This window comes from Squalius cephalus, assembly GCF_949319135.1.
Source record: "Squalius cephalus genome assembly, chromosome: 4".
Lineage (NCBI taxonomy): Eukaryota > Metazoa > Chordata > Actinopteri > Cypriniformes > Leuciscidae > Squalius > Squalius cephalus.
In genome coordinates, this window is record NC_137125.1 from 52,348,268 (window position 1) to 52,372,343 (window position 24,076).

At 37.3% G+C, this 24,076-nt stretch overlaps 2 protein-coding genes across 2 annotated transcripts in view; one reads left to right on the forward strand and one right to left on the reverse strand.

Annotated features, from left to right (window-relative positions):
- Window positions 1-11,065, forward strand: part of zdhhc17 (zDHHC palmitoyltransferase 17) — a 24,998-nt gene extending 13,933 nt beyond the window's left edge. The window contains exons 8-17 of the mRNA XM_079870032.1: window positions 143-268; window positions 752-894; window positions 1,003-1,103; window positions 5,415-5,539; window positions 5,660-5,722; window positions 5,868-5,961; window positions 6,201-6,284; window positions 6,451-6,608; window positions 7,275-7,369; window positions 8,356-11,065. Coding sequence (XP_079726158.1) covers window positions 143-268; window positions 752-894; window positions 1,003-1,103; window positions 5,415-5,539; window positions 5,660-5,722; window positions 5,868-5,961; window positions 6,201-6,284; window positions 6,451-6,608; window positions 7,275-7,369; window positions 8,356-8,494 — 1,128 coding nt within the window. The 3' untranslated portion in view covers window positions 8,495-11,065. The remainder of the gene's footprint in view (window positions 1-142; window positions 269-751; window positions 895-1,002; window positions 1,104-5,414; window positions 5,540-5,659; window positions 5,723-5,867; window positions 5,962-6,200; window positions 6,285-6,450; window positions 6,609-7,274; window positions 7,370-8,355) is intronic.
- Window positions 9,610-22,343, reverse strand: csrp2 (cysteine and glycine-rich protein 2). The gene is made up of 6 exons (XM_079870056.1): window positions 20,290-22,343; window positions 18,750-18,871; window positions 16,088-16,256; window positions 15,468-15,597; window positions 14,039-14,132; window positions 9,610-12,574 (listed from the first exon to the last, which is right to left on the reverse strand). The coding sequence occupies exons 2-6, from the start codon at window positions 18,859-18,861 to the stop codon at window positions 12,498-12,500; spliced, it is 582 nt and encodes a 193-aa protein (XP_079726182.1). The 5' UTR covers window positions 18,862-18,871; window positions 20,290-22,343; the 3' UTR covers window positions 9,610-12,497.
- Between the last annotated feature and the right edge of the window lie 1,733 nt (window positions 22,344-24,076).

Here is a 24,076-nt window from a genome sequence, read left to right on the forward strand (position 1 = left end):
TCATACATCTGTTTTTTTTCATTTACGGCTTTGTCCGTACGCAATGTTTTAGTATGAATTCAACGCAAGTCTTTGTACATGAGGCCCCAGCACACTGAAATGATGTGTGTACATGACATCTGATAATATTTGTCGGTGGCAGGGGGAGACGCCGCTGGATCTGGCCAAACAGAGGAAAAATGTGTGGATGATAAATCATCTGCAGGAGGCCAGACAGGCCAAAGGTTACGACAGCCCCTCGTACCTGAAACGACTCAAAATGGACAAGGTAAAGCAACTTGTCCTGTGCAATCACTTGACATTAAGGAGAAATCAAACTGTAATGAATGTTGAATGATGCAGACTCTGCATCTAAAGGCAGGAAAACACAACACGACTTTTACACCAATTTCTGCCCCCTATTTATAGTCTGGACGAGTTGACAGTAGTTGCTGAAAGTCAGAGCCGTTTTTTTAACTATGTTTTTTAAGCCTCTGGAGTTAGATTCACAAAAGATTCTTAAGAATAAAATTCATTTAAAAATATTCAGAATAAAAATATTCTGGGGGCCATTAAAACAGTGCTCACTTATGATTATTACATTAATCCGTAGGCAACGCACACTTTGAGGCATTTGACCTTTTTCAGAAAAATTACACTTAAAAAGTTCTTACAAACTTCTTAGAATTTCTTTAACATGTTATTTAACCTTTTTCTTAAGAATATTTTTGTGAACCTGGGCCCAGACTTTGACTTCTGTGTCTGTTCGCAGGAGTTCAGGCAGAAGGTGATGTTGGGAACTCCGTTCATGGTGATTTGGTTGGTGGGATTTATCGCCGATCTGGACATTGACTCTTGGCTCATCAAGGGTGTGATGTATGCAGCGGTGTGGCTCGTCGTGCAGTTCCTTTCCAAGTATGACGCGCATGCCATTATAGCCATCTGTGGTGCTGCTCAGGCTCTTAATGCATTCTGATGTGAGTGTGGACCATCATGGCTAACAATTTTCGTCTCTGTTTCTAGGTCTTTCTTTGATCACTCCATGCATAGCGCTCTTCCTCTGGGAATCTATATGGCCACTAAGTTCTGGATGTACATCACCTGGTTTTATTGGTTCTGGAATGATATCCTTTTCAGTTGCTCCATTTACTTCACTTGCTGTGCTGGCAGTTTGATGATCATAATATGGAATTGGTGTAACCTAAATAAGTTGATACAATCCACTTAATCTGAATATTTTATTCCAAAAAATTCAGTATTATCCAGAGTGACTTACATAAGCATCCATTTGTCTATTAGAGCGGCACGATCTCGATCTTGATTAAAACACCCACACAATCTTGTTCCTAAATGACAACTCGTCTATTAAACCTTTGACAAGTGCGGTCACAGCAAACATTCAAATCTGCGTTGGCGCTGCCGCTGATCCAGAGAGATCAGTTTTCATTTATAGGTATGAAACAGTTTCACTATTTTTGTTACAATAATTCAAATTATCACAGAAGTACTGAGATAAAAGATTATGCTTAGAATATAAACAGTGATGTCTACGGAAGCGATCAAAATAGAGCAAATCACCTTTTGAAAGTAACTCAAATAAACATTTGTATCGATGACGTCTTTACACCAGTAGGTGGCGACAAGCGACTGTTAAAAATGTATTGTTCTTTTGTTCAGAGATTTGTTCAAAAATGCTGTTTAATGAAACAAGTGAAGTCTTAGTGTGAGTCATTTAATCATTCATTCATTCATCTTTCACCATTCAAACCAATTTTCTTTAAGTAATTGATTCAAATTAATTCAATATTTTTTTAAAGGCACAATATGTAACTTTTTTGCTTTAAAAATAGCAAAAATCACTATAGCTATGTTATATTTTTTTTTAGTTGTGTACCTACATTATCCCAACTGTTTCCAACAACTTTCAAACCAGGAGAAATTTGTGATTTAATTCGAAGACACGTCACGTTTCTTTATTTCCGTTTTGTCGCCGTCAATGGCGTCATATCCGCGTTGTCTCTGGTTTCCGCTCGTATTGCCATAGCAACCAGAGCTCTCTGATAGTAACCAAGGCGACAGAGTAGTTCGCAATGTCTATTTGCACGCTGTTGTTGTTTCGTTCAAACATTATGGACCATGGCAAGCAGACTTTGGATAAAAAAGGAGAACTAAAACGAGAATCAATATCAGCGCGGTGTTTTCGAGATGCCGAGAGCTCCATAAACAGTATATAAACGAGAGCTCCACGTCCGAGACTTCGACCGCTCCTACATGTACTTTATTAAACAGGTGAGCACATTTACATAAAACTAATCAATGTTATATAGTTCAACAATGATAAAATGTTAGAATATGATCTGTATGTTATTCTAATGTTGATCTAGCTTACTGCTAGTCTCATACAGACAAACTAACACATACATTTCAACACATTTAAATGCAGTTTAGTGTGATAGTGTAATGTTAGACCAAGTGAAACAGCGCTGCGTTACCTCACAAGTTTAATTTGTCTAATAAACTGACCTGTGAGTTGTAATTCTGCACGTGTAGTTCGGTAGAATGAAATGTCCATATTCCTTTTATATCCGCGGGACTCGCGTCGCGTGTGGAGCTGATAGCTGTCTCTTAGCAATCCCGAACTGCTTCATATCACAGTCATGATAAAAGCATCGATGTATTCAGTCATCCATAAACATTATTAGATCGGTCGGCTTGATGTTGACGACAAGATCCATAATTCTTAGCAAATGTTGCGTCATCAAACTATGCCTTTGTTATTGTAAGAATCTAGCGACCCCTAGCGGCGAAAAAAATGACATCCTGAACGTTTAAATATCTTGCAGCTGCTAACATTTTGTCAGAACCTCTAGTAAATGACATGTTATTTTGTTTTTCTTTTCAAATTCGGGCAAGAATTGTGATCTTAATTTCTCCAGAATCCTGCAGCTCTAATGTGTATCTGTTCATTGACTCGATGAGCATCGGAATAAGAACGCTGACACAGCAGGAAAACCAAACATCTTCGTTTGAAAACATCTTATCTCTTTTTCAGTCTTTGTTGTTTTCCCTGCATGAAACTTAAATCTGGGTCACTGAATTGACCCAGTTTATACGGCTATATCTCACTTTTCGATGTTGAAAGGCCTGAATGTGGTAGAGAAGCTCACAAGACCTTTGTTTAAGCATTCTCTTGATGTGATGGACCTAATGAAAGGAACCGAGGATAGAGATGGGAAGTTTAGCAGTATGCTTCAGTGTCTGAAATATTTTGTCCGTTTGCACTTTTTATTTTTTAAACAACATAAACCGAGATGAAAATATCCATAATTCACTCACGGTTGTCTGGAGCTGATTTGTTTCAAGTTGTGTGGTAACATTAGGTTGACGCTTCATACTGTGAAACTCTGGGCAGATGCATCATCTTTGACAGATTTAACATGGATATGGCTATTTTTCCGTGGAATCAGGAGTGACTCACACAATAAATGTAGTGGAATTGACACTTTAAGTGATATTGTGTGGGTGAGAGGAGAGCTGGACAGCTTGACAGTATATAGTGTGCAACGCTAGAAATGTCTCGTCAATGTGAGATTATGCTACACCATATATCTGCTAGATATATCTATTGAATTGAGAGAGAGAGAGAGAGAGAGAGAGATGAAACAAAAGTTTAGCAAAAAAAATGCAATAATGTCTTTTGGTTCGTGTCCATTAGTTTTATCAAAAAGTAATAATAATCAAAATTAGATGAAGTATTTATTTAGCTGGAATATGCATTTCTACATGGTTATTTAAAAAAAATAAACAAAAAAACAACATTGTGCTATAAATGGTCACTGTGATTACAATTACTCATACTGTGATATAAGATTCTGTTCATGACGCCCACCGTGGTGTGAGAGAGATCTAGTGCAAAAACAAGAAAGCCGAGTTCTTAACAGCAGAAAAATAGGATTTCTGCCCAAAGCTGAAGCATTTCCTCCTCTTTTGAAGGAACCACTCAAGACGTGACTCATGTCTGGAAGTGCTTATTGAGTGAAGCTGCTGAAATGGGCTTTGTGTGGAGTGATGTTTAGTGTGCACTGAACCGCCATGTGTCCAGGTGTGTCTCCTCCAGAGCTCAGGAATAGAAACAATGCACTCAAACCCTGCAGCTCAAAATCAGATCAAGAGCTCTGGGTGGATCCGTTTCCCTCTCGCCCTTATCATCCAACAATAGAGCATCTCCTCAGAGGATTGGGCTTTTTCCTGCTGTAATTGTTGCCCGTCTGCAGCTCAGCTCAACGAAAACACCGACCCACTTACAGAAGAAACAGATTTTCTGCATTTGTGGGTGTCTTTTTAGACAGCGTGTCCTTTCATTTTCTCTGGTCGGAGGCACTCGTGTTACATTTCAGATGTCAAACAGGAAATGTTACTTTTTTTGATGGAATAATTCACTGAAATGTTGCAGCTCAGAATTCCACTGAATTTTCAGTCTCATTTGTCAGATTGTTGTGTTTTTTTTGTAAGATGGAAAGTAATTTTCATGAAATAACTCATCTTGCGACTTTTTATAAGAATCTTGAATTTGCATGCCTTAAAAGCTTCACAAGTTAGATTGACTGACTACTAGTTATTACTCCCACATTCAGTCTTTGTTTTGTGATTGAATCATTCTTTAGAATAGGTTCTTTTCGCTTTAATCATTTGAACCAGTTCACAAATTTGGTCTGAATGATAACATTCAAATCAGTTTGACTTGAGTTTTGACGATAATTTAAAAAAAAAAACTTTTATCAAGTAATCACAAAAGATCCTGGGAATTCATTGGCCCAAAATATTGCGAGTCCTGGGGCCAGTTTCACAAAGATAGACTTTGACTATGGCTTAGATATGGTAGATAGTCAGACTTCAGATAGACATCTAAATCAGACCGTTGCACAAAGCACTTAAGACTCTGACTATCTTAAGTAGGACTACACTGCAATGCATTCTGGGTAAATTAAGACACTTTTAAAACAAAAAACATGGCGGATCGAGTAAGCGCATTCAACCGCTCGGTGCAGTTTACCCCAGCGGAAAATATGTGTTTGTTTTAGGAATATAAAGTGACAAGGACGTTTTACTTGGGAAATTTAGCGGAGAATGTAGTAACAAGAAGAAATGTTTAAATTATGAGACATTTTCCCTTTTCTTTTGGCTGTTTGTAATGTAACTGATTGTTACTGCTGGTTGCCAAGGTAACAGAGTCTTAGACCTAAGTTAGTCTGGGTGTCTAATTTTTTTGGTCTAAATTAAGTCAGTCTTTATTTTTGTGAAAGAGTCTAACTTGCATTAGACTAGTCTATGAGCAAACTTTAGACTTGTCTAACACTATAGACCGGTCTAAAATAGCTTTGTGAAACCGGCCCCTGATGTTTGATATTAAAGGAAACTTCCTTAACCCTCCACACTTCTCCCGTTTGTCACCATCCACCTGCCGTTCCTGCTCAATAGCCTGGCTCTCTTCTACAACTTTGGCAAGTCCTGGAAGTCTGACCCCGGCATCATCAAAGCATCTGAGGAGCAGAAGAAAAAGGTCAAATCTCAAACTGCAAACCAGTTCATCTAGTAAAGTTCATCCAGAACACCCTATGCTTTATGCCCAAGAAAGCATCACTTACATTTTCCATTCGTTTCTCTTGTCCTCTCTATTTAGACTATAGTTGAATTGGCAGAAACGGGCTGTCTGGATCTCAGCATATTCTGCAGCACCTGTTTGGTAATTATGACTTTTCCATTCTGCACACAATTGCTAAAACACATTCGTCTCCTCGTGCGTCGGCCGGCTGATAACCCAACAGTCTGATTTGCATTGCAGTTTCCATCACTCATAAAACACTCATCTTACGACCTGTGCTCCACAGATACGGAAGCCCATCAGATCGAAACACTGCGCCGTGTGCAACCGATGCATCGCCAAGTTTGATCACCACTGCCCTTGGGTAGGCAACTGCGTAGGTGAGTTTTCCAAGTGCAGATTTTCCATCATTTTCCCCACTGGCCTTCACCAACCTTAAAATGAACAGTCATAGATTGCTCAAATGTTCCCCCAGGAAATTGACTATAGTCAAGAAAGCTGCATCCCGTAATAGAAACCTCATAGTACTAATTTGAGCCAAAGGCAGAATAAGAAAGGGTATGAATCATTCCTTTCATTTGTCTGTTTTTTTTTTTTTTTCCTCATTGTTTGCGGGCAGGAAGTGGAAACCACCGTTACTTCATGGGCTACCTATTCTTCCTGTTGTGTATGATCTGTTGGATGATATACGGATGCATTTGCTGTGAGTACAATTGAGTTTGCATGGTTTTGTACGAACAACGTGACGATAAATGAATATAAACACCTTTAAATTGCTGCTACTATTGATTTTGCATGAGTAGCATACATATTTATAATCTTGATGAATTGGAAGTTATTTTGGACTTAATACGCCACTGTTTCTGCAGACTGGAGTATTCACTGTGCTACCAGCTACACTAAAGATGGCTTCTGGAACTACATCACGCAGATCGCCACCTGCTCGCCGTGGATGTTCTGGATGTTTCTCAACAGTGTGTTTCACTTCATGTGGGTCGCTGTGCTCATCATGTGCCAGCTCTACCAGGTGAGATACACCTTCATCATCATTAAGCCCAAGTATACTTCAGGTTTTTCGTGCACACGAGGGTCTGCGTGAAGTGCGTGTGATGCAAATTGCATCACCAGTTTAGTATGTGTTTTGTACTTGCGCCACCTGATTTTTTTTTTTGTTCTTTGTAAGTTCGCACATGCGCATCGAATTTGTTTTGCACTAATCGGTTGTTCCACAAGGTGGCAACACTGATCCAGGCCATGTTTCACAGTAGAAATCTAAACTAAAGAGACAGAACTACAACAAAATACCGGAGACTGCAACAACAAAAGACGCTCGCATTGACAAGTGCTTGTGTGAGGGGGTTATGAGATGGCCACAACTTTAGTTTAAAAGAGAACCAAGACATTTTGATTCGTCATAACTAACACAACTTTGAAAACTTTAAAGAGTGCATGCATCGACTGCCTGCTTTTGCGCACACTATCAGATAGAGTATACTTTAAAAAAGGCTACATGTTTGACTGTACGCAAGTATACTTTGGGCTTTAGACATAATAAATGCCGTCTTTTTTGCAGTCTATGGTCTTGACACAAAATCCTATAACAGACCTTATGGTCTAATTTTATTCATATGTTGGAACAGGTTTTGTGTGCATTTGTGGTTTGATGTGTATTTGTTTGACTGTCTCTTGATAGATCGCTGTTCTGGGCATCACTACAAACGAGCGAATGAACGCAAGAAGATATAAGCACTTTAAAGTTACAGCCACGTCCATCGAGAGCCCTTTCAAGTGAGTCCTTTAAACTCATTTCAGGTTTAGCTGGCAACAGTTTATCTGTACAGCACTGCACACAGAGGATGATGTCAAATGGTTCGTTTGTCAAGTGTATTGATGTTTGCATATTCAAAATTAATCCAGTCTGTAGAATATAATCTACAGTATATGATACCCTTAGTAACTTCCAAAAAAGTTTCTGTTAGTGCTTGTTTAGACACCAACAATTTAGAGAAAGATGCCATTAGATTAAATGAATTACCTCAGAAATTATTAATGAATGTAGTTATTAAAGTCTTCCATTATGGGATGGACTTTATATAATGCTAATATCTATAGAAAAAAAGGTGGATGGCCGATGTTTTACCAAAATATAATAGTTTAATGATGACAAATCGCTTTGGGTTTGGTTTTTTCAGTGCTCATAAACTGTTTAACCAAAACTCAAGAAGAAAAGAAAAAAAAAAAGGAAAAATTGTAGGAAGAATTGGTTTTAAACCAGTTGTTTTTGAAAACTAAAACTATTAAAAACATTTGTTAATTGAAATATTAGATGAGAAAATGAGAAATTCTGTCTTAGCAACTAACAATTACTAACTGAAATAATGTTAAAGTACTTATAAATATTTTTAATGAACAGAAACTAATAAAAATGACAAAAGCACATACAATTACTAAAAAATATTAAACTAAAACTGAAAATATAAAAATTAAAGCTAAATCAAAATATTTATATAAAAAAATATTATAGAATTTTTTAAATAATAAAATAACACTGTTTGGGACACAGCATAATGATTGACTAATGTATATAATCTAAAGAAATAGTTCATGAAGGAAGTGTGGTCAGCCAGTTTAGTCAAAACTCTGAACTTCTCAATATTTGTTTAGGAAGCCATGGTTGTTTTTGGTGAAGATAGAATTGGTCAGTTGTTTTTAAGCCAAAGACTCGTGTGTATGATTCCCAGTAGTAACACTGCTCCTCTGTTTTTCCCGTGCAGTCACGGCTGTATGAGGAACCTCATAGATTTCTTTGAGCTGCGCTGCTGTGGTCTGCTGCGGCCCGTGGCCATAGACTGGACCTCTCAGTACACAATAGAGTACGACCAGACGTCCGGCTCAGGATACCAGCTGGTGTAGTGAAGGAGTGAGCGAGAGGGAGAAGAGGGGAGAGGCTGCTCACCGGGACCATCCTTCACTCAGACTGCAAACCTCACCCAGTCAGGATACGCATGCTGTTATTGGTTACCGCCACCAACTCCACCTGCACCCCTGCCATAGACGGGGAACAGGAAGAGGAGGAGTTTAATGGCTTCAGGGGTGTATGCAGTACAACAAACTCTCCTCGATTGGTCAGCAGAGACGTTTCTGGTTTCTTTCGCACATCGACTTACGTTTTATTTTACTTTTGTTTTCTTCCCGTGACCCTTTTCTGTTGCTTTTAAAGTGATATCAGATCTTCATCGGTCGGAAGTCCTGGTTTCAACCTGGAACTGTGTGTAGGAATGAGAACTAGCCGCTGTGCCGTTTGTGGTTTTATGGAATCATTCTGTGAATTTTGTCATTATTTGCTCGCTCTCGTTTGAGCTTTCTCTCTTTAAACACAAAGGGAGATGTTTAGAAGAATGTTCACGCTGTTCTCTTCCATACATTGAATGTGAAAAGAGCTGTGTGATGATTTTTCAAAATTTCTCCACTAAAAATATGCATACTGGTTTGGAACGACGTGGCGATTAGTAAATTATGACAGAACTTTTCCTATTTAGGTGAATGATTCCTTTAAGCTGCCTTGATTTGTCCGATCATGATTCTGTATGAATGTTCTGATGGTTTAATATTAATCATATAGACTAAAAACATTCATAAGTCTAGAGAGAGAGAGCCCTTCGTTAAATAATGTGACTTACAACATATTTATTTTAACCTATTTATATAGTATTTTTCAAAGAGTTACAGTCATTTTACGTCACTTCAGTTTTTACACTCATCATATATGTACATTTCCGGCATGTTTAATAGTTTAGATGGGCGAATCCTGCGAAACGTGTCAAGAACATGAACCTGGGTTACATTTCACCCTAAAAATCCAAAGAAATAAATGAGAAATTGTATTTTGCTTAAAGAAAATGAATCCTGTTTAATAGTTCTCATTACCGTAACGCACAAGAACCTCCTCATTACTGTAATCATTTAAACAGCAAAGTATTTTTTATTATACTGCCTTTAAATTATGCTAATTTTTTTTTTTTTAAATCAATTACATTGTTTGCTGTAAAACCATTTTTAAAATACTGTATTACAATGAGAAACAAATTAAAACAAAAAATTGCCTGGGTGCATTACGGTAATGAGTGCTGCGGGAGAAATGTGCTGAATTTCCATCAGAGTAATGTCACGGTGCAGAACAATCTTCAGTTTCATGAAAATATACTCGATTTTGGGTTGAAATGTGACCTGGACACGCTCTCGACGACGGGTTTATGGGATTCACCCAGATGCCCTTCGAATTTACAAGAAATAATACGCTCGTATGTGAACCTCTATTTATTATGTACGTGTAGTTTTAGGAAGTGTACACATTTAAAGGTATAAATGCTGTTGAAAAGCCATTAAGTGGACCTGATAGCTGTACGATCTTAATGGAATATGCGTTTATCACGCCAGATGGGCTTCTTTCATTTTTTTTTTTTGTGGCGGCAATGATGTTTGCCTGCCTAAAACAGTGCACTGATCTTTTTGTTGTCGTTATTGCTCATTGTTACTGAAGAAACAAGCTCGCTTTCCCACCGTCGCAGAGGGATCTTCACGTTTACGTAAAGAGGAAGCTCCTCCCCCTTTTGCTCTCCTCCATTTCCTCTTCCTGTTGTCATTGCAACAGCTGACAGGACGAACTGATGTAAAGAATGTGCATCTGTACATAAATGAACTAGATTCATTATTCTGTGAGTGACTTTTGTTTGTTTTTTTATTTTGTCTGTGTTAGTTGAAGCTGCTCCTAATTTTTTTTATCTTACCAAAAAGCCAGAAAAAAATGGACTATTATCCAAGTGTATGACTGTAGCTTTTAGTGGCGTCTGGCACTGCTGTGTATAGACCTTTGACCTTGCAAGTCTCAACTGCATGTGATCACCCTGCCATCCCAGAGACGCTCCATCTGTAAATAGTGAATGTTCAGTATTTGCAGCTGGGTTTTTTTTTGGTTTTTTTATCCTTTTGTTTGTTTGTTTTTACATTTTAAACCCAATGTGTATATCGTTATTGCGTGTCCCTGCGGCCGCTCGGCGCTCTGCAGATGTATTATATCTGAATGTCCCATTCTCGTTGATTAATATCCAACCTAAAGGGTTTCTTTTGTATGTTTCATTGCTGGGTTTGTTGTACCACTGGATGTACAAATTGTAAATGCCAGAGAAGTAGACGTAAGAAACGCTGTTACTCAAGAGGGCACATTGTGATGACGACATCACTCATGGACGCAGTCGATGGGCCCCCGTACTGTAATATTTCGGATTGGGTCATTCATACATGTGACACTGTTTTTAGGGAAGATACTCACATATTGTTGGCCGGCTGTTTTCCCACCATGTGAAAAGCACATGCTCATCTCCAGTGCCTCAGCTGAGATCAGGACGTCACCCTACTCTGCTTCAGATGTAACTTATTGGGCATGGTTCAATTTTAATGGCTTTATTAATAAAACATTCAAAGGTTGAAAGGCCTGTGCGGTAGTTTTCAATCAAAGCGCACATGTTTATGCTTGTAAAATGTACTAGTCTATGAACTATTAATACCCAGTAAAGGGTGGGGGAAAAAAATTGTTTGCATAAAGGAAATTATTTATTATTTGCGGGGGAAAAAAGACATTACCAAAATTTCATTGCTGTAATACAGAATGTTTTGTATTACAGAAAGATTATATTTAAATTGATACAAATTGTTAAAAATCAATGTTTTACATTATAGTTATGAGAATTGGAGGGAGGGGGTGTTTAATTATGAAAATATAAAACTTAATGGTCTTTATCTTATTGGACTTTATCTTAATGGACAATAAACTATGAACAATTAACATCTTGTTAAAGGGATCAAGAATATCATGCATGAAGAAAATTAACTTATAAAAAATTGACTGACATTTTCACATTCTCATTACTGTATCAATACCGTGTTTTATTTTTAAATCAAAATCAACATTTTATAATAATATAAAGTAGTAAAAAATGTTTTTACGTTACGGTAATGAGAATTGGTGGGGGGGAGAATTTGCAATGCAAATTGATCAAATAATGTTTTTTTTTAGCATTTACAAGCAAAATAAAGAACATTTTACAACAAGGTCCCATTAGTTAATGCGTTAACTAACATTAATAATGAGCAGTGGCTACATTTGTTACAGTAGTTATTCTTTGTTAACGTTGGTTAATAAAATACAGCTGTTCATTGTCTGCTCAGGTCCATTAAATACTATTAATAGATACGTTTGATTTTAATAATGCATTAGTACATAAAATTAACATCAACTAAGATTAATAAATGCTTTAGAAGAATTGTCCATTGTTAGTTCATTAATTAATGAATTAACTAACGGAACCTCATGGTAAAGTGTTACCGAACAATAATAAAGAATCTGAATATTTTCAATCAATACCTAGGCCATGTTTTAGTCCAGATTATAATGTGAGGTTACACCTTATTTTAAGGTGACAGTTACATCGTACATACTGTACATATCAATTAACTTCACATATTTACTATAGAGTTACGGTTAGGGATTGGTTTAGGGTTAATTACTTGTAATTATGCATAATTTACTGTTATTACTATAGTAAGTAGTACATGTAGTAACATGTAACTACGTAACCTTAAAATAAAGTGTAACCAAAATGTGAAAATCATTGCCTTTTGAAGTTTAATAATCACATTTGGCTTTATTGCTGGGTTTCCGTCCCCAAATTGAAGACCTCTTAAAATGACATTTCAGATATTTAATTTTCATTTTATTCACACTCGTGCTCCTAAATACATTTTACAGTTCGCACATGCGAGTAAAATGCTCGCACTGTTGAGCCCTGTTTTAATTGTCATGAAAATATAACAAAATTACTTATTTAGTAACAACCTCTTGAACAATAGTAAAGGAATCTCATTGAGCGTGAACCAGAGCTCCTGCTCCCTGACCGTAGCCAAATCCTTTAGGGCCGAAGTTCTTTGCATAGCATGCTAAAAAGAAAAAAGAAACAAGAAATTAAGCATGAATGTAGTTCATTAGAGAGCGACATGTCATACGAGTTAAGAGAGAAGAGATGGGGTTTGTCTTCATCAGATGTTACATCTTTACAGCAACTCTTGACTGATTCGTGTCTTGTTTCAAGAGTTTCCTGGTATTCTAGTTATACAGGTTCAAGTTTTGACGTTGCTTTGTTATCAGAGAATCATCCCAACAGACAAACAAACAAACACCGTCTCAAAAGCTTGAGAAGTTGGTCATGATGCTTAAAGGGGTGGTTGATTATGATTTCACTTTTCTAACTTTAGTTAGTGTGTAATGTTGCTGTTTGAGCATACACAACATCTGCAAAGTTACAACGCTCAAAGTTCAAAGCAAAGGGAGATATTTGCTTTTAAAGAAATTGTTTTTTAAGGACTACAACAAACGGCTGGTAGAGACTACACAACATTCCTCCTGAGTTAGTGACATCACTAACCCTAAAATGTACATTAACCCCGCCCCCTGAACACGATTTATAGATTATCAAGACAGAAAATGCTAATCAATGACTCGAAGAGAGTTAACTACACATAAGCTACATAAATTCATCAACTAACCATTCAGAAATGTCCTGTTGCTTCTACATGTCACTTCTTGAGTCTCTCCATCATTGTCTGACTTCGGTTTGAACATAAAAGGCTAAAAGTTTTTGACATTTTCAGTGCATGTCTGTGTGAGTGCAAGCTGTTGAAGCTCCACCCCCTGTGCCGGGAGCAGCAGCTCATTTGCATTTAAAGGGACACACAAAAACGGTGCGTTTTTGCTCACCCTCAAAAAGTGACAATTTTAACATGCTATATAAAAATATCTGTGGGGTATTTTGAGCTAAAACTTCACATACACACTCTGGGGACATCAACGAGTCAAGTCAAATATATTTGTATAGCGCTTTTCACAATACAGATTGTATCAAAGCAGCTTCACAGTATTAAATTAAAATAATACAACAAGGTTTGTTTCTAGTGGAATTTATTGATTGATAAAATTAAATTAAATATCCCCAAAATATCCCCAACTGAGCAAGCCAAAGGCAACAGTGGCAAGGAACCGAAAAACTCCATCAGGTGACCTAATGGAGAAAAAAAACCTTGGGAGAACCCGGGCTCAGTCGGGGGCCAGTTCTCCTCTGGCGTTTATGAACTAGAGGTCGGATTTAACTGTAAGATTAAAAGTATTATATGAATGCCTGGCTGAAGAGATGCGTCTTTAATTTAGTTTTAAACTGGGAGAGCGAGTCTGAGCAACGAACAGTATCAGGAAGACTATTCCAGAGCTATAACGACTTATTTTACATCTTGTGAAAAGGCATTATACCACCCCTTTAAGGAATATTCCAGTTTGCTTAATATGTGTGACCTAATCATCACCACTGGCCATTTAAACGGCATTACTCTGCATTAGGATGTAGTGCTGACCTTTGCAGTAGATTTCTCCATCTTTCTCCGTCTGAGTGGTCGACTCCAAACTCTTCCCACATTTGGCACAGCGAAAGCAGTTCTTATGCCACGGCTGGAAGACAGACAGAGATAAAGAAAGGATGAGTATAACCAGCTGACATCAGAGCACTCATGACTTTCTGGTGATTAAACGGAGAACTGGAGCAGATGCTTCACACATGGATCTGCTGAAGGCTGTTTTCTGGCAGCAGATCTCTAGCATCTGCAAACCCTCATGAAGACGTAAAGAGAGTGTCAATGGAGTCGTCTAGTTACACACTTGAAGTGAACTTTTGAACCCAGTGAATAACACAGGTGATGTCACTGTGATGCATATCTTGACAGTATGAGAAATTATGATTCCCATATTCGATTAGTTAAAAACTCTCCATTAGACCTGAAGCCAATCTTACTGCAAACATCTAGATCAACAAATATATCAAGAACACTCCTCTAAATATTTGAAATAATTTCCTCTTGGGCGTCAGTGGGATTGGGGAATGTTTGCTATTATTGGTGTATTACCTTTATTACACTAATGTGTATTAGTACCAGCAAGAACAAAAAAACTTAGCATATTTAAAGGATTTTAAGCATTGCATTTTTTGCAGCAGTATTTCTATTCATTTTAATTTTTTATAATTATCGACCATAATTCAATTAAATTTCACTTAATTAAAAAAAAAAGTTAATACATAAAAAGGAGTGAATGTTAAAGTAATAAAAATAGACATTGAAACTAAATTCCATTAACATTCTCAAAACAAAATGTCCTTTTAATAATTTTCTTTTAACAATTTTTTAAGCATCAGTGGGATTGGGAACTGTTTGCTATTATTGTTGTATAACCTTTATTGCATTGCTATTAATGTGTATTGATAGCAGTAAGAACGTAAAACAATTATTATTTTGCTTTAAAAAAAATTTAAGCATTGCATTTTTGAAGCAGTATTTATATTAATTTTAATTTTTTATATTTATTGACCATTAGCTAATTTTAAAAACGCGAATGAAGAATAAAAAGATTGAATGTTCTTATGAATTTTATATAATGATATATTCAAATAGAAATTCTCATAATATTGATTAAAAAAAATGAACCTTTCTTGCATTAAACTGGTTTTTGCTGTAGTTTTTGTAAAATTGGAAATTTCAAAGAATTTTTAATTAATAAAAACAGGGTTAATGTAGTAATAGCTTTGTAAAAACGTAAAAAAAATGTGCACATTCACTTATTAATGAGAAGCTACAGATCAGAAACAATTTGGTTTTAGTTGACAAATATAAAGTTATGACTGATTTATAAGCTTACGATCCACAATGCAATGCGTGTATTCAGCCTTTTAATGCATTCCAAGGGTTAAGGATGTAAACAGGTCAGTCTGAATGTGATGTCTGATGTGCTCACCTTCCCAGCGCTCATCACCTTCTCCGCCGCATACACACACTCTCCGCAGCGCGCGCACTTCTCCGAGCCACCGAACTTCTGTGCAAACTTGGACGGGTTTGGGTTGGTGGTGGGTCGGTGAGTTTGGGTTCTGGGGAGGAGACGGAGAGGTCAGATGTGCTTTTCTGGAGCTGAATGAGCAGCTTTGTGTTGGCTGGGCATGAAGAGGGCGTCTGGGGTCTGTGCAGGAGCTCCGCTTACATAATAGATTCTTTCATAACAATAATCACCTGACGGCAGGCTTGAGCACACGAGAGAAGACGGATTTGCAACCACAACAAATTGACTTTTTAAAATACTCTAGAAATCTTACAAATGACATAATAATAATAATACTGGATTTTAAGCATTGCTTTTGCAGCAGTTTATAATTTATAATCTTCTTTTTGTGCAGTAATTACAATCACTATTGAAACTAATGGCCATTACAAATAAAATAATATGCACCAAAACACAATGCTACTTATCACACTTATGCATAAAGATAATAATGTAAATGCCATTTGTTATTTCACATGGAAAACACACAATGTTATTTATCCATATAAACTTCTTGAACAATGAAAAGTGAAAATGCTCACTCTTCAGGTTTGATGCCCAGCCTCTCGCCGCGGTCCATATTGAGCGTTCCCGCTCCCTGACCGTATCCGTATCCCTTTGGTCCGTACTTTTTACCGTAGCAGGACTTGCAGTAGATTTCCTGCTCATGGATGGCCAGTGTGGTGCTGTCTAACCCTTTTCTACAGACCACTGGAGGAGGAAAAACACGGATTTTAAGGTTTTCTTGAGAAAATAAGTGGTGCTTTCCCATGCAAAACTCACTGATACAATGCTAGAGCGCTGATGTTTGGTTTCCACGGTGTTTTGAGTGGATCTCAGCATGCAGCTATGCAGTTTTTTAACATCCTCCAGGCAAAAAAGGTATGAGCAATAATAACAGTCATGCCACCACTAATAATCTATCATTTTAACTCCAGGATTAGAGGCTAGAATGCATGTGATTTTGACTGTTTCATCAACAGACTTTATCTCAGTATGGGATACTGTCCCGAAGAGAGACAAACATGATTCCACAGCAGGGAGGTTTACGCCCTTTCCTATTCATTCAGCTGAACAAAACATCCCTGGACTCCATCTTTCTCATTATACATCGTGTAAAAACCTCACATTTGACCACTAAGATTCTAGAAACATCTAGTGTTGATTAAAAACTTTGGTCATAGAGGAAATGTGGTGAAAACACAGATAGAGAGCAGGAGAGAGAGAGCAGGAGAGAGAGAGAGAGAGAGAGAGAGAGAGAGAGAGAGAGAGAGAGAGAGAGAGAGAGAGAGAGAGAGAGAGAGAGAGAGAGAGAGAGAGAGAGAGAGAGAGAGCTCAACTCATCATCGCCTCGCTCTAAACAGAATGGCTTTTGTGGCGTCCCACCGCGAGTAAACACCACTCATGTGGGCCGGATTGTTTTTGCCATTTTGGTAGCAAAGCACTAATGTGAAGCATGTGCACTGAAGCATAGCGAGATCTCACAAAAACATCTGACATAGTTCACTGCAGGACCAGTGTTTACAACGCATTACAAGTAACGCCACTTACAGATGACTTTTCCAAGTAACTAGTAAAGTGATGCATTACTTTTAAATTGAATGTTAAATTACACAAACATACTTTCCCCTGGTTTGACAGACGAGGCTTAAATCCCAGAATAAAATGCATGTTACACTGAAATATCTTAGAATACGTCAGTGACTCAGTGCCATTATTTTGTCTCAAGTAATGTTTTTTTTATAAGGCACATTTAATGTCCTAAATGAACTAAGGCCTAATCTAAGCCCTGTCTGTGAAACCAGGCCTTTATGTATTTAATCTCACTTTATTAACCAATGTCTTTGCTGTTGACCTTCGATGACCCAAAAGCAAGCAAAATGCCAGCCCAGGAGAAAAAGTAATGCAAAAGTAACGCAATATTTCTTTTCATAAAAAGTAACAAAGGGAATTAGTTACTTTTTTATGGAGTAAGCTAGCCTGGGAAAACCCAGACAAACTTCCGGCAAATTTAGATTTGCTCTGCAAGTAGTCTGGCAAAGAGCCCATTCAAGCCGACTTCTAATCCGTCGAAATCGAGGCACCAATCAGAAACGTTGAGGCGGGCTTTACACGATGACGATCGCTCTGATTGGTTTTAGGTCTATCCAATTGCGCCCAGAGGCATTTGAGCGACGTCCGTTGGTGAAGCGCACCAACTTTTAAATGCATTATTATATTCAAATTGCAAACACATGAGGACAGTCTCCATGAAAGACCCACTGGCAGATGAACGGGCTACTACATTTCTCTCCGAAACGGTAGGAAATTAAATTAGATTTAATAGAGCATTTTAACTGTGACAAGATGATTGACAGGGCAGTTTAAGTGACAGGATACACGCGACAGATCCGTCCGATAAAGATGACGAAGTAGTATGTCCCAAAGCTTGCCTACTTTTTTGCTACACATTCAGAAGTAAATACCTTTTCTTCACAAAAAGAGTACATACTTTTATGGCGTAGTGTAACTTAGGTGAATTGGGACGCAGCATATGGCTTTACACGATGACAATCGCTCTGATTGGTTTTAGGTCTATCCAATTGCGCCCAGAGGCATTTGAGCGACGTCTGTTGGTGACGCCCCTTTGGAAATGAGTTATTAATGAAGCTTTGCCAGACCATAACTCAGTTACTACTGAGAATGGTCTGGTTTTAACCAGGCTAGAGTAACGCATTACTTTTAAAAATAACTTTTCCCCAAAACTGGGCCGGACAAATGAAGTAATAAAATATATTTTAATGTTGAGGAATTTTAATTGTTGTAATGAGGGGAAAAACCAAGTCAGATCATACAGAACCTCAAAAAAAGTAAAACATATTTTGCTCATAGAAATTAAGCCCATTTAAAGGATTTTAAGCATTGCATTTTTTGTAGCCGTATTTATATAATCATTTATATATTCATTTATATTTTTTTTATATTTAATAGCCATTAGATATACAGTTTGTGTTTATTTTTTGCAGTAATGAGAAATAAAATAGAATTATAAAATAAAATGAAAAATTAAAGGAAAAACATTCTTAATTGTCATGAAAATAAAGGCTCTGTTTTTGTTATGCAAAACATAATCTGCAATAAAAAAAAAAAAAATTGGGGTAGAAATTTGACCTGGACATATCATCATGAGTTTTACCTGAACAGTAAAGAGTTGTTTTCACTTACTACAGAGGAAGCAGCACTTGTGGAAACTCCCTCCATCACACTGGACCTCCTCAGCGTGGTACACCGTCCCGTGGCAGGCGCCACATTTGTTTCCTCCACCCCAGTTTGGCATGATAAATTAACTATGAAGAGAGAAAATACAATTAACTCTTGAGTAAAATACAATCAACACATCCGTCCCGCAGAGTGCAGAGATCAACCTCAGGAAACTGCCCAGGTGAACTTAGTGTTAGCGAGAGCGTATCACCACTTATGACCACATACCAGGGCACTAAATTTGCCTCGTTGGACATAAATTCCTTCATAAAAACCAACTGCGTCTGTCTGGACTAATAAAGACAAACTACAGACAGTGAACACCCTGTAGACGTCTGGAGACCCCAACATCAAAACACACGGAGACCACCAGGAGCTACAGGACAATGGAGGGTCAAATGGAGCCAAATTATTCTTTTGTTAAAAAACAATGTTCTATATTTTGCAGTAACAATGTCTGGAAGTATAAAGTAAAGCATTCATAAAAATAAAACTGCACCATAACAATTCAAAGGATCATTGTGCAGTCAAATAAATGATATCAGCCCTCTCCAGCTATATTCAAATAAAAAATGCTAAGCACTCATAAAAATGCATTTGTCACTTCAGCTCTCCAGGAAAACATGAGCAGCTCTCTGTACAATTACATCATAACTCTCAGAATACAAATGTTTCTCATGGCTTCACGTAAATCAAGCATAAAAGGAGTGAGTACAGACTGAGAGAGGACAGAAGACAATCAAGCATCTCAAAGCCTCAACTATCCAAATAACCATGTGTGAATACATGAGTAAGATCTCCACTATTAAAGAGTTTTACTGTTTCTATGAGTCTGAGGAGGACATTACAAAAACTACCATAAAATCCATGGTAATAACATTGTTTTGATCCCTACCATAATGGCAAATGAAAATCATGAAAAGTAGCTATAGAACAAAAATATGTGTGTGTGTGTGTGTATATATATATATATATATATATATATATATATATATATATATATATATATATATATATGATAAGTACTGCCTCAGCACTTTCTGTCAGTTCATCGAATAGTTTAAGAAAATGTATTTCACCAATTATGCAAATTGCATCTTTATCGATGAGGAACGTTTGCATATTTATTTATTTATGCACATTCTAACCAGGTAAATATTAAACAGCTATTAGGCACATTTTAAACAGGCAAGTACTAGATAAATATTAAATGTAAATTTTAAACACAAATATTAAATAGGCTTATTTACTGTGGTTATGTCAGTTTTAAGTATTTTGAAGAAAACTCTTAAAAAAAAAAACAATACGAATTTTAAATACTTGTTGCACTGCGATCGTATCCAAAAACACTTTTACACACAAATATTAAGCAGTCTCCTGACTTTTAATCAAACCATTGGGAATGAAATCATTAGAATAATAAACCCGATTCAGTATTATACTTCTTTATGGCTGAATATTTAAAAACAGTTTCTCACACTCGGCAACATTAAAACTTTCCTACCTGAGCTTCACGTGTGTTTCCCAGCGGATTCCCAAACTGATCCAGTGTGCGCGAACTTCAACAAACAGGCTGGAATGTCATCACCAAATAATCAAGGAGTGTTCTTTTTCAAAACACACACACACACACACCGCACGCACGCACTCACGCGCGCACACCCACGCACGCGCACACACTGATGACGTCACTTAACAGTTGAAAAAAGGTTGGCAAACTGCATTACACACTTGGCACACTTTATGCTGTCATGGTAGTGGGTTACTTAATAAACTAATGTTTGAACACTTAAACTTTTGTAAACACATTCTTTTTCTAGATTAAAATCTTCAGTTGTTTATTTACATATTAAGAAGAATATAAAACCAAGATAAAGTCCGACTGAGATGCTTCACTGTTGAGTATCCGTTTATCTAAAAGGCATAGTTAACCCAAAAATGCTAATTCTGTCATCATTTACTCAACCTCATGTTGTTCCAACCCTGCTTGAGTTTCTTTGTTAAGTTGAACACAAAAGAAGATATTTTGAAAAATGTTGGTAACCAACAAGTTGATGGTAGCCATTGATTTCCCGAGTAGAAAACAAATACTGGACGTCAATGGCTACCGTCAACTTGTTGGTTACCAACATTCTTCAAAATATCTTCTTTTGTGTTCAGCAGAACAAAGAAACTCATACAGGTTTGGAACAACTTGAGAGTGAGTAAATGCTGACAAAATGTTAATTTTTTCAGTTGAGGCTTTGGGAGTTTTTTCTACTCCACTCTTGATTTATACTGCCTGTAATGTGTTATCAGACATACCTGAAGAATATTAATGACCTTTACTGCAACGTTTGCCATTTTAAATAGATGGTAAGCTGTTTTATTAAGTGATGGAGACCGGTGAACATCATGTTGGCGTGAGTGCTTCTCATCAACACTATACACGGGTTTCTTGTATACAAACAATACCGGATGCGCGCGCATCCAGGAGGCAGAAAACCGCTAGCTGTTATGCCGAGTTCTGTAAAAGAACATTGTAATTAACGTAGATTTCGCATTGTTTGTAATTTCTTGTTGACTCAATAATAAATTGCAATTTCAGAGTTGGATCTGTTTGTGTTTCATATTAATATAACATTATGTAAAACGTCCAACTGTTTACGAATCAAAATCCGGACATACTGTGATGTATGTATGAATTATCATGTTAGACTAAGTTAGTAATGTAACAAATAAAATATAAAACATGAAATTAGATCATTGACAGTCTTATATATTAAGAATATATTACATTTTTTAGAAAGGATGTGAATTAAAACAACCACAGCAGGCAAGTTGATAAATTCTGTTAAATTTAAATTGACCAACTTATCTATTTGTTTTCTGACAGAAACGACTGATCTATATGACATTCTATATAGATCAGTGCAGGAAACACATGGAACGAATCACCGCTCCACATTTTGATTGACAGCCGTCACAACCTACTAGTGACCGTGTTTACTCCTTTCCTTTCAACCATTGGATAGGATTTAAAAAACGGCTGTTGTATTTATACTTCTGACGAAGCGCTGTTAAATATAGGTGAGAAACTACTCGGCAAAAATAATAAATAAAACTTACTCTGGTGAGATCTTGCCGGATCCCTACGCAATACATGACGATCTTTGGATTGTGGATGACAAGAAGTGGCCAGCAATTGTATGGCCTGATATATAGCCATAATTATCTTATTCAAGCAAGTGTGTATAACTTACAAGAGAAATTATTAGAGCGTACAAATCCCTTGATGCATACAACTACGTGCTATGTGGTCATGTGCAGCTCGTCAAATTATGAATAGAAAGAATAACATACAACTTCCTCCTTCTGTCCCACTCTTCCATTTGCCTAGATTTGGAATTACTTGCAACATGTATAATTTAAATGAGCAGATAAAACACAACAGATAGGCCTGCATGTAAATAAATTACGCAACAACTCCTTGGTATTTTGACTTAGCGACAACACCACCACTAACTGTAGCCTATGCTACTAGCCTAAACCCTTTACTCCAGTACGAAGACCGCGGGTCTTTCTGCCTCCTGGATGCGTGCGCAAGCAGTGATGACGTCGCCGAGAAATCCATGTATACACAGATCATAATGCCAGTGAACTATGAATTATTATCATACAGTGAAAATTAATCATTCTTCTAAGATGATTTTTCTGGCCTTCTTAAACTATTTACATGCCATGAAATGCGAATGACCTCAAAATAGTTGTAGTGGGTTATATGAATAAATGGATTATTGTTATTATTCATATCTCTTGTCTTTCGGAAAGAAAGTATGAAACGGGCCAGAACAAACTCTTGCACCCATGCACATTTGAAATGATTAATGTTGATGGTTCCGCCATAACACACAGACAGGCATCATTATTTATACTAATTAAGAAGAATTCCATTCTGCAGTGTGTGTGGTGTGGTGTAGATGAGTGTGTGTGAGAGCAGCGTGATGAATGACTCAGACATTCAGACAATCAGCTCCTGTAGATTACCCAGCATGCATCACTTGTCAGTATGGGAATCAGCCCAGTTAACAGGGAACGTTCTCTCAAAATTCTTCAACGTTGGTTCAAACTGATCAAGATTATCAAAACATTAGCACAAAAATGTTATTTACAAATCATTCATTGAATGTTTTTCTGAAACGTGTGTATCTATTGTTTTACAAATGTTCTTACTTATTTCCAGATGGTTTAGAGAACATTCAAAAGTAAAATTACTTGCACAATGAGAAAACATGCCCTTAATATTTTTGCTAACATTCACATAATATATATATATATATTTTTTAAATGAACGTAAAAAAACTAAATGTTTTGAATGTTCTGAGAACATTTAGAACTAACGCTTTACACTCACCTAAAGGATTATTAGGAACACCATACTAATACTGTTTTTGACCCCCTTTCGCCTTCAGAACTGCCTTAATTCTACGTGGCATTGATTCAACAAGGTGCTGAAAGCATTCTTTAGAAATGTTGGCCCATATTGATAGGATAGCATCTTGCAGTTGATGGAGATTTGTGGGATGCACATCCAGGGCACGAAGCTCCCGTTCCACCACATCCCAAAGATACTCTATTGGGTTGAGATCTGGTGACTGTGGGGGCCATTTTAGTACAGTGAACTCATTGTCATGTTCAAGAAACCAATTTGAAATGATTCGAGCTTTGTGACATGGTGCATTATCCTGCTGGAAGTAGCCATCAGAGGATGTGTACATGGTGGTCATAAAGGGATGGACATGGTCAGAAACAATGCTCAGGTAGGCCGTGGCATTTAAACGATGCCCAATTGGCACTAAGGGGCCTAAAGTGTGCCAAGAAAACATCCCCCACACCATTACACCACCACCACCAGCCTGCACAGTGGTAACAAGGCATGATGGATCCATGTTCTCATTCTGTTAACGCCAAATTCTGACTCTACCATCTGAATGTCTCAACAGAAATCGAGACTCATCAGACCAGGCAACATTTTTCCAGTCTTCAACTGTCCAATCTTGGTGAGCTCGTGCAAATTGTAGCCTCTTTTTCCTATTTGTAGTGGAGATGAGTGGTACCCGGTGGGGTCTTCTGCTGTTGTAGCCCATCCGCCTCAAGGTTGTGCGTGTTGTGGCTTCACAAATGCTTTGCTGCATACCTCGGTTGTAACGAGTGGTTATTTCAGTCAAAGTTGCTCTTCTATCAGATTGAATCAGTCGGCCCATTCTCCTCTGACCTCTAGCATCAACAAGGCATTTTCGCCCCCACAGGAC

Excerpts from the sequence above, each read along its gene's own strand:
- csrp2 (XM_079870056.1), bottom strand. The coding sequence starts at position 18,861 with ATGCCAAACTGGGGTGGAGGAAACAAATGTGGCGCCTGCCACGGGACG. Across the intron at positions 15,598-16,087 it reads CTGGGCATCAAACCTGAAGA|AACCCAAACTCACCGACCCA; the intron begins GTGAGCATTTTC and ends TCTCCTCCCCAG. Across the intron at positions 14,133-15,467 it reads AGGTGATGAGCGCTGGGAAG|CCGTGGCATAAGAACTGCTT; the intron begins GTGAGCACATCA and ends TCTGTCTTCCAG.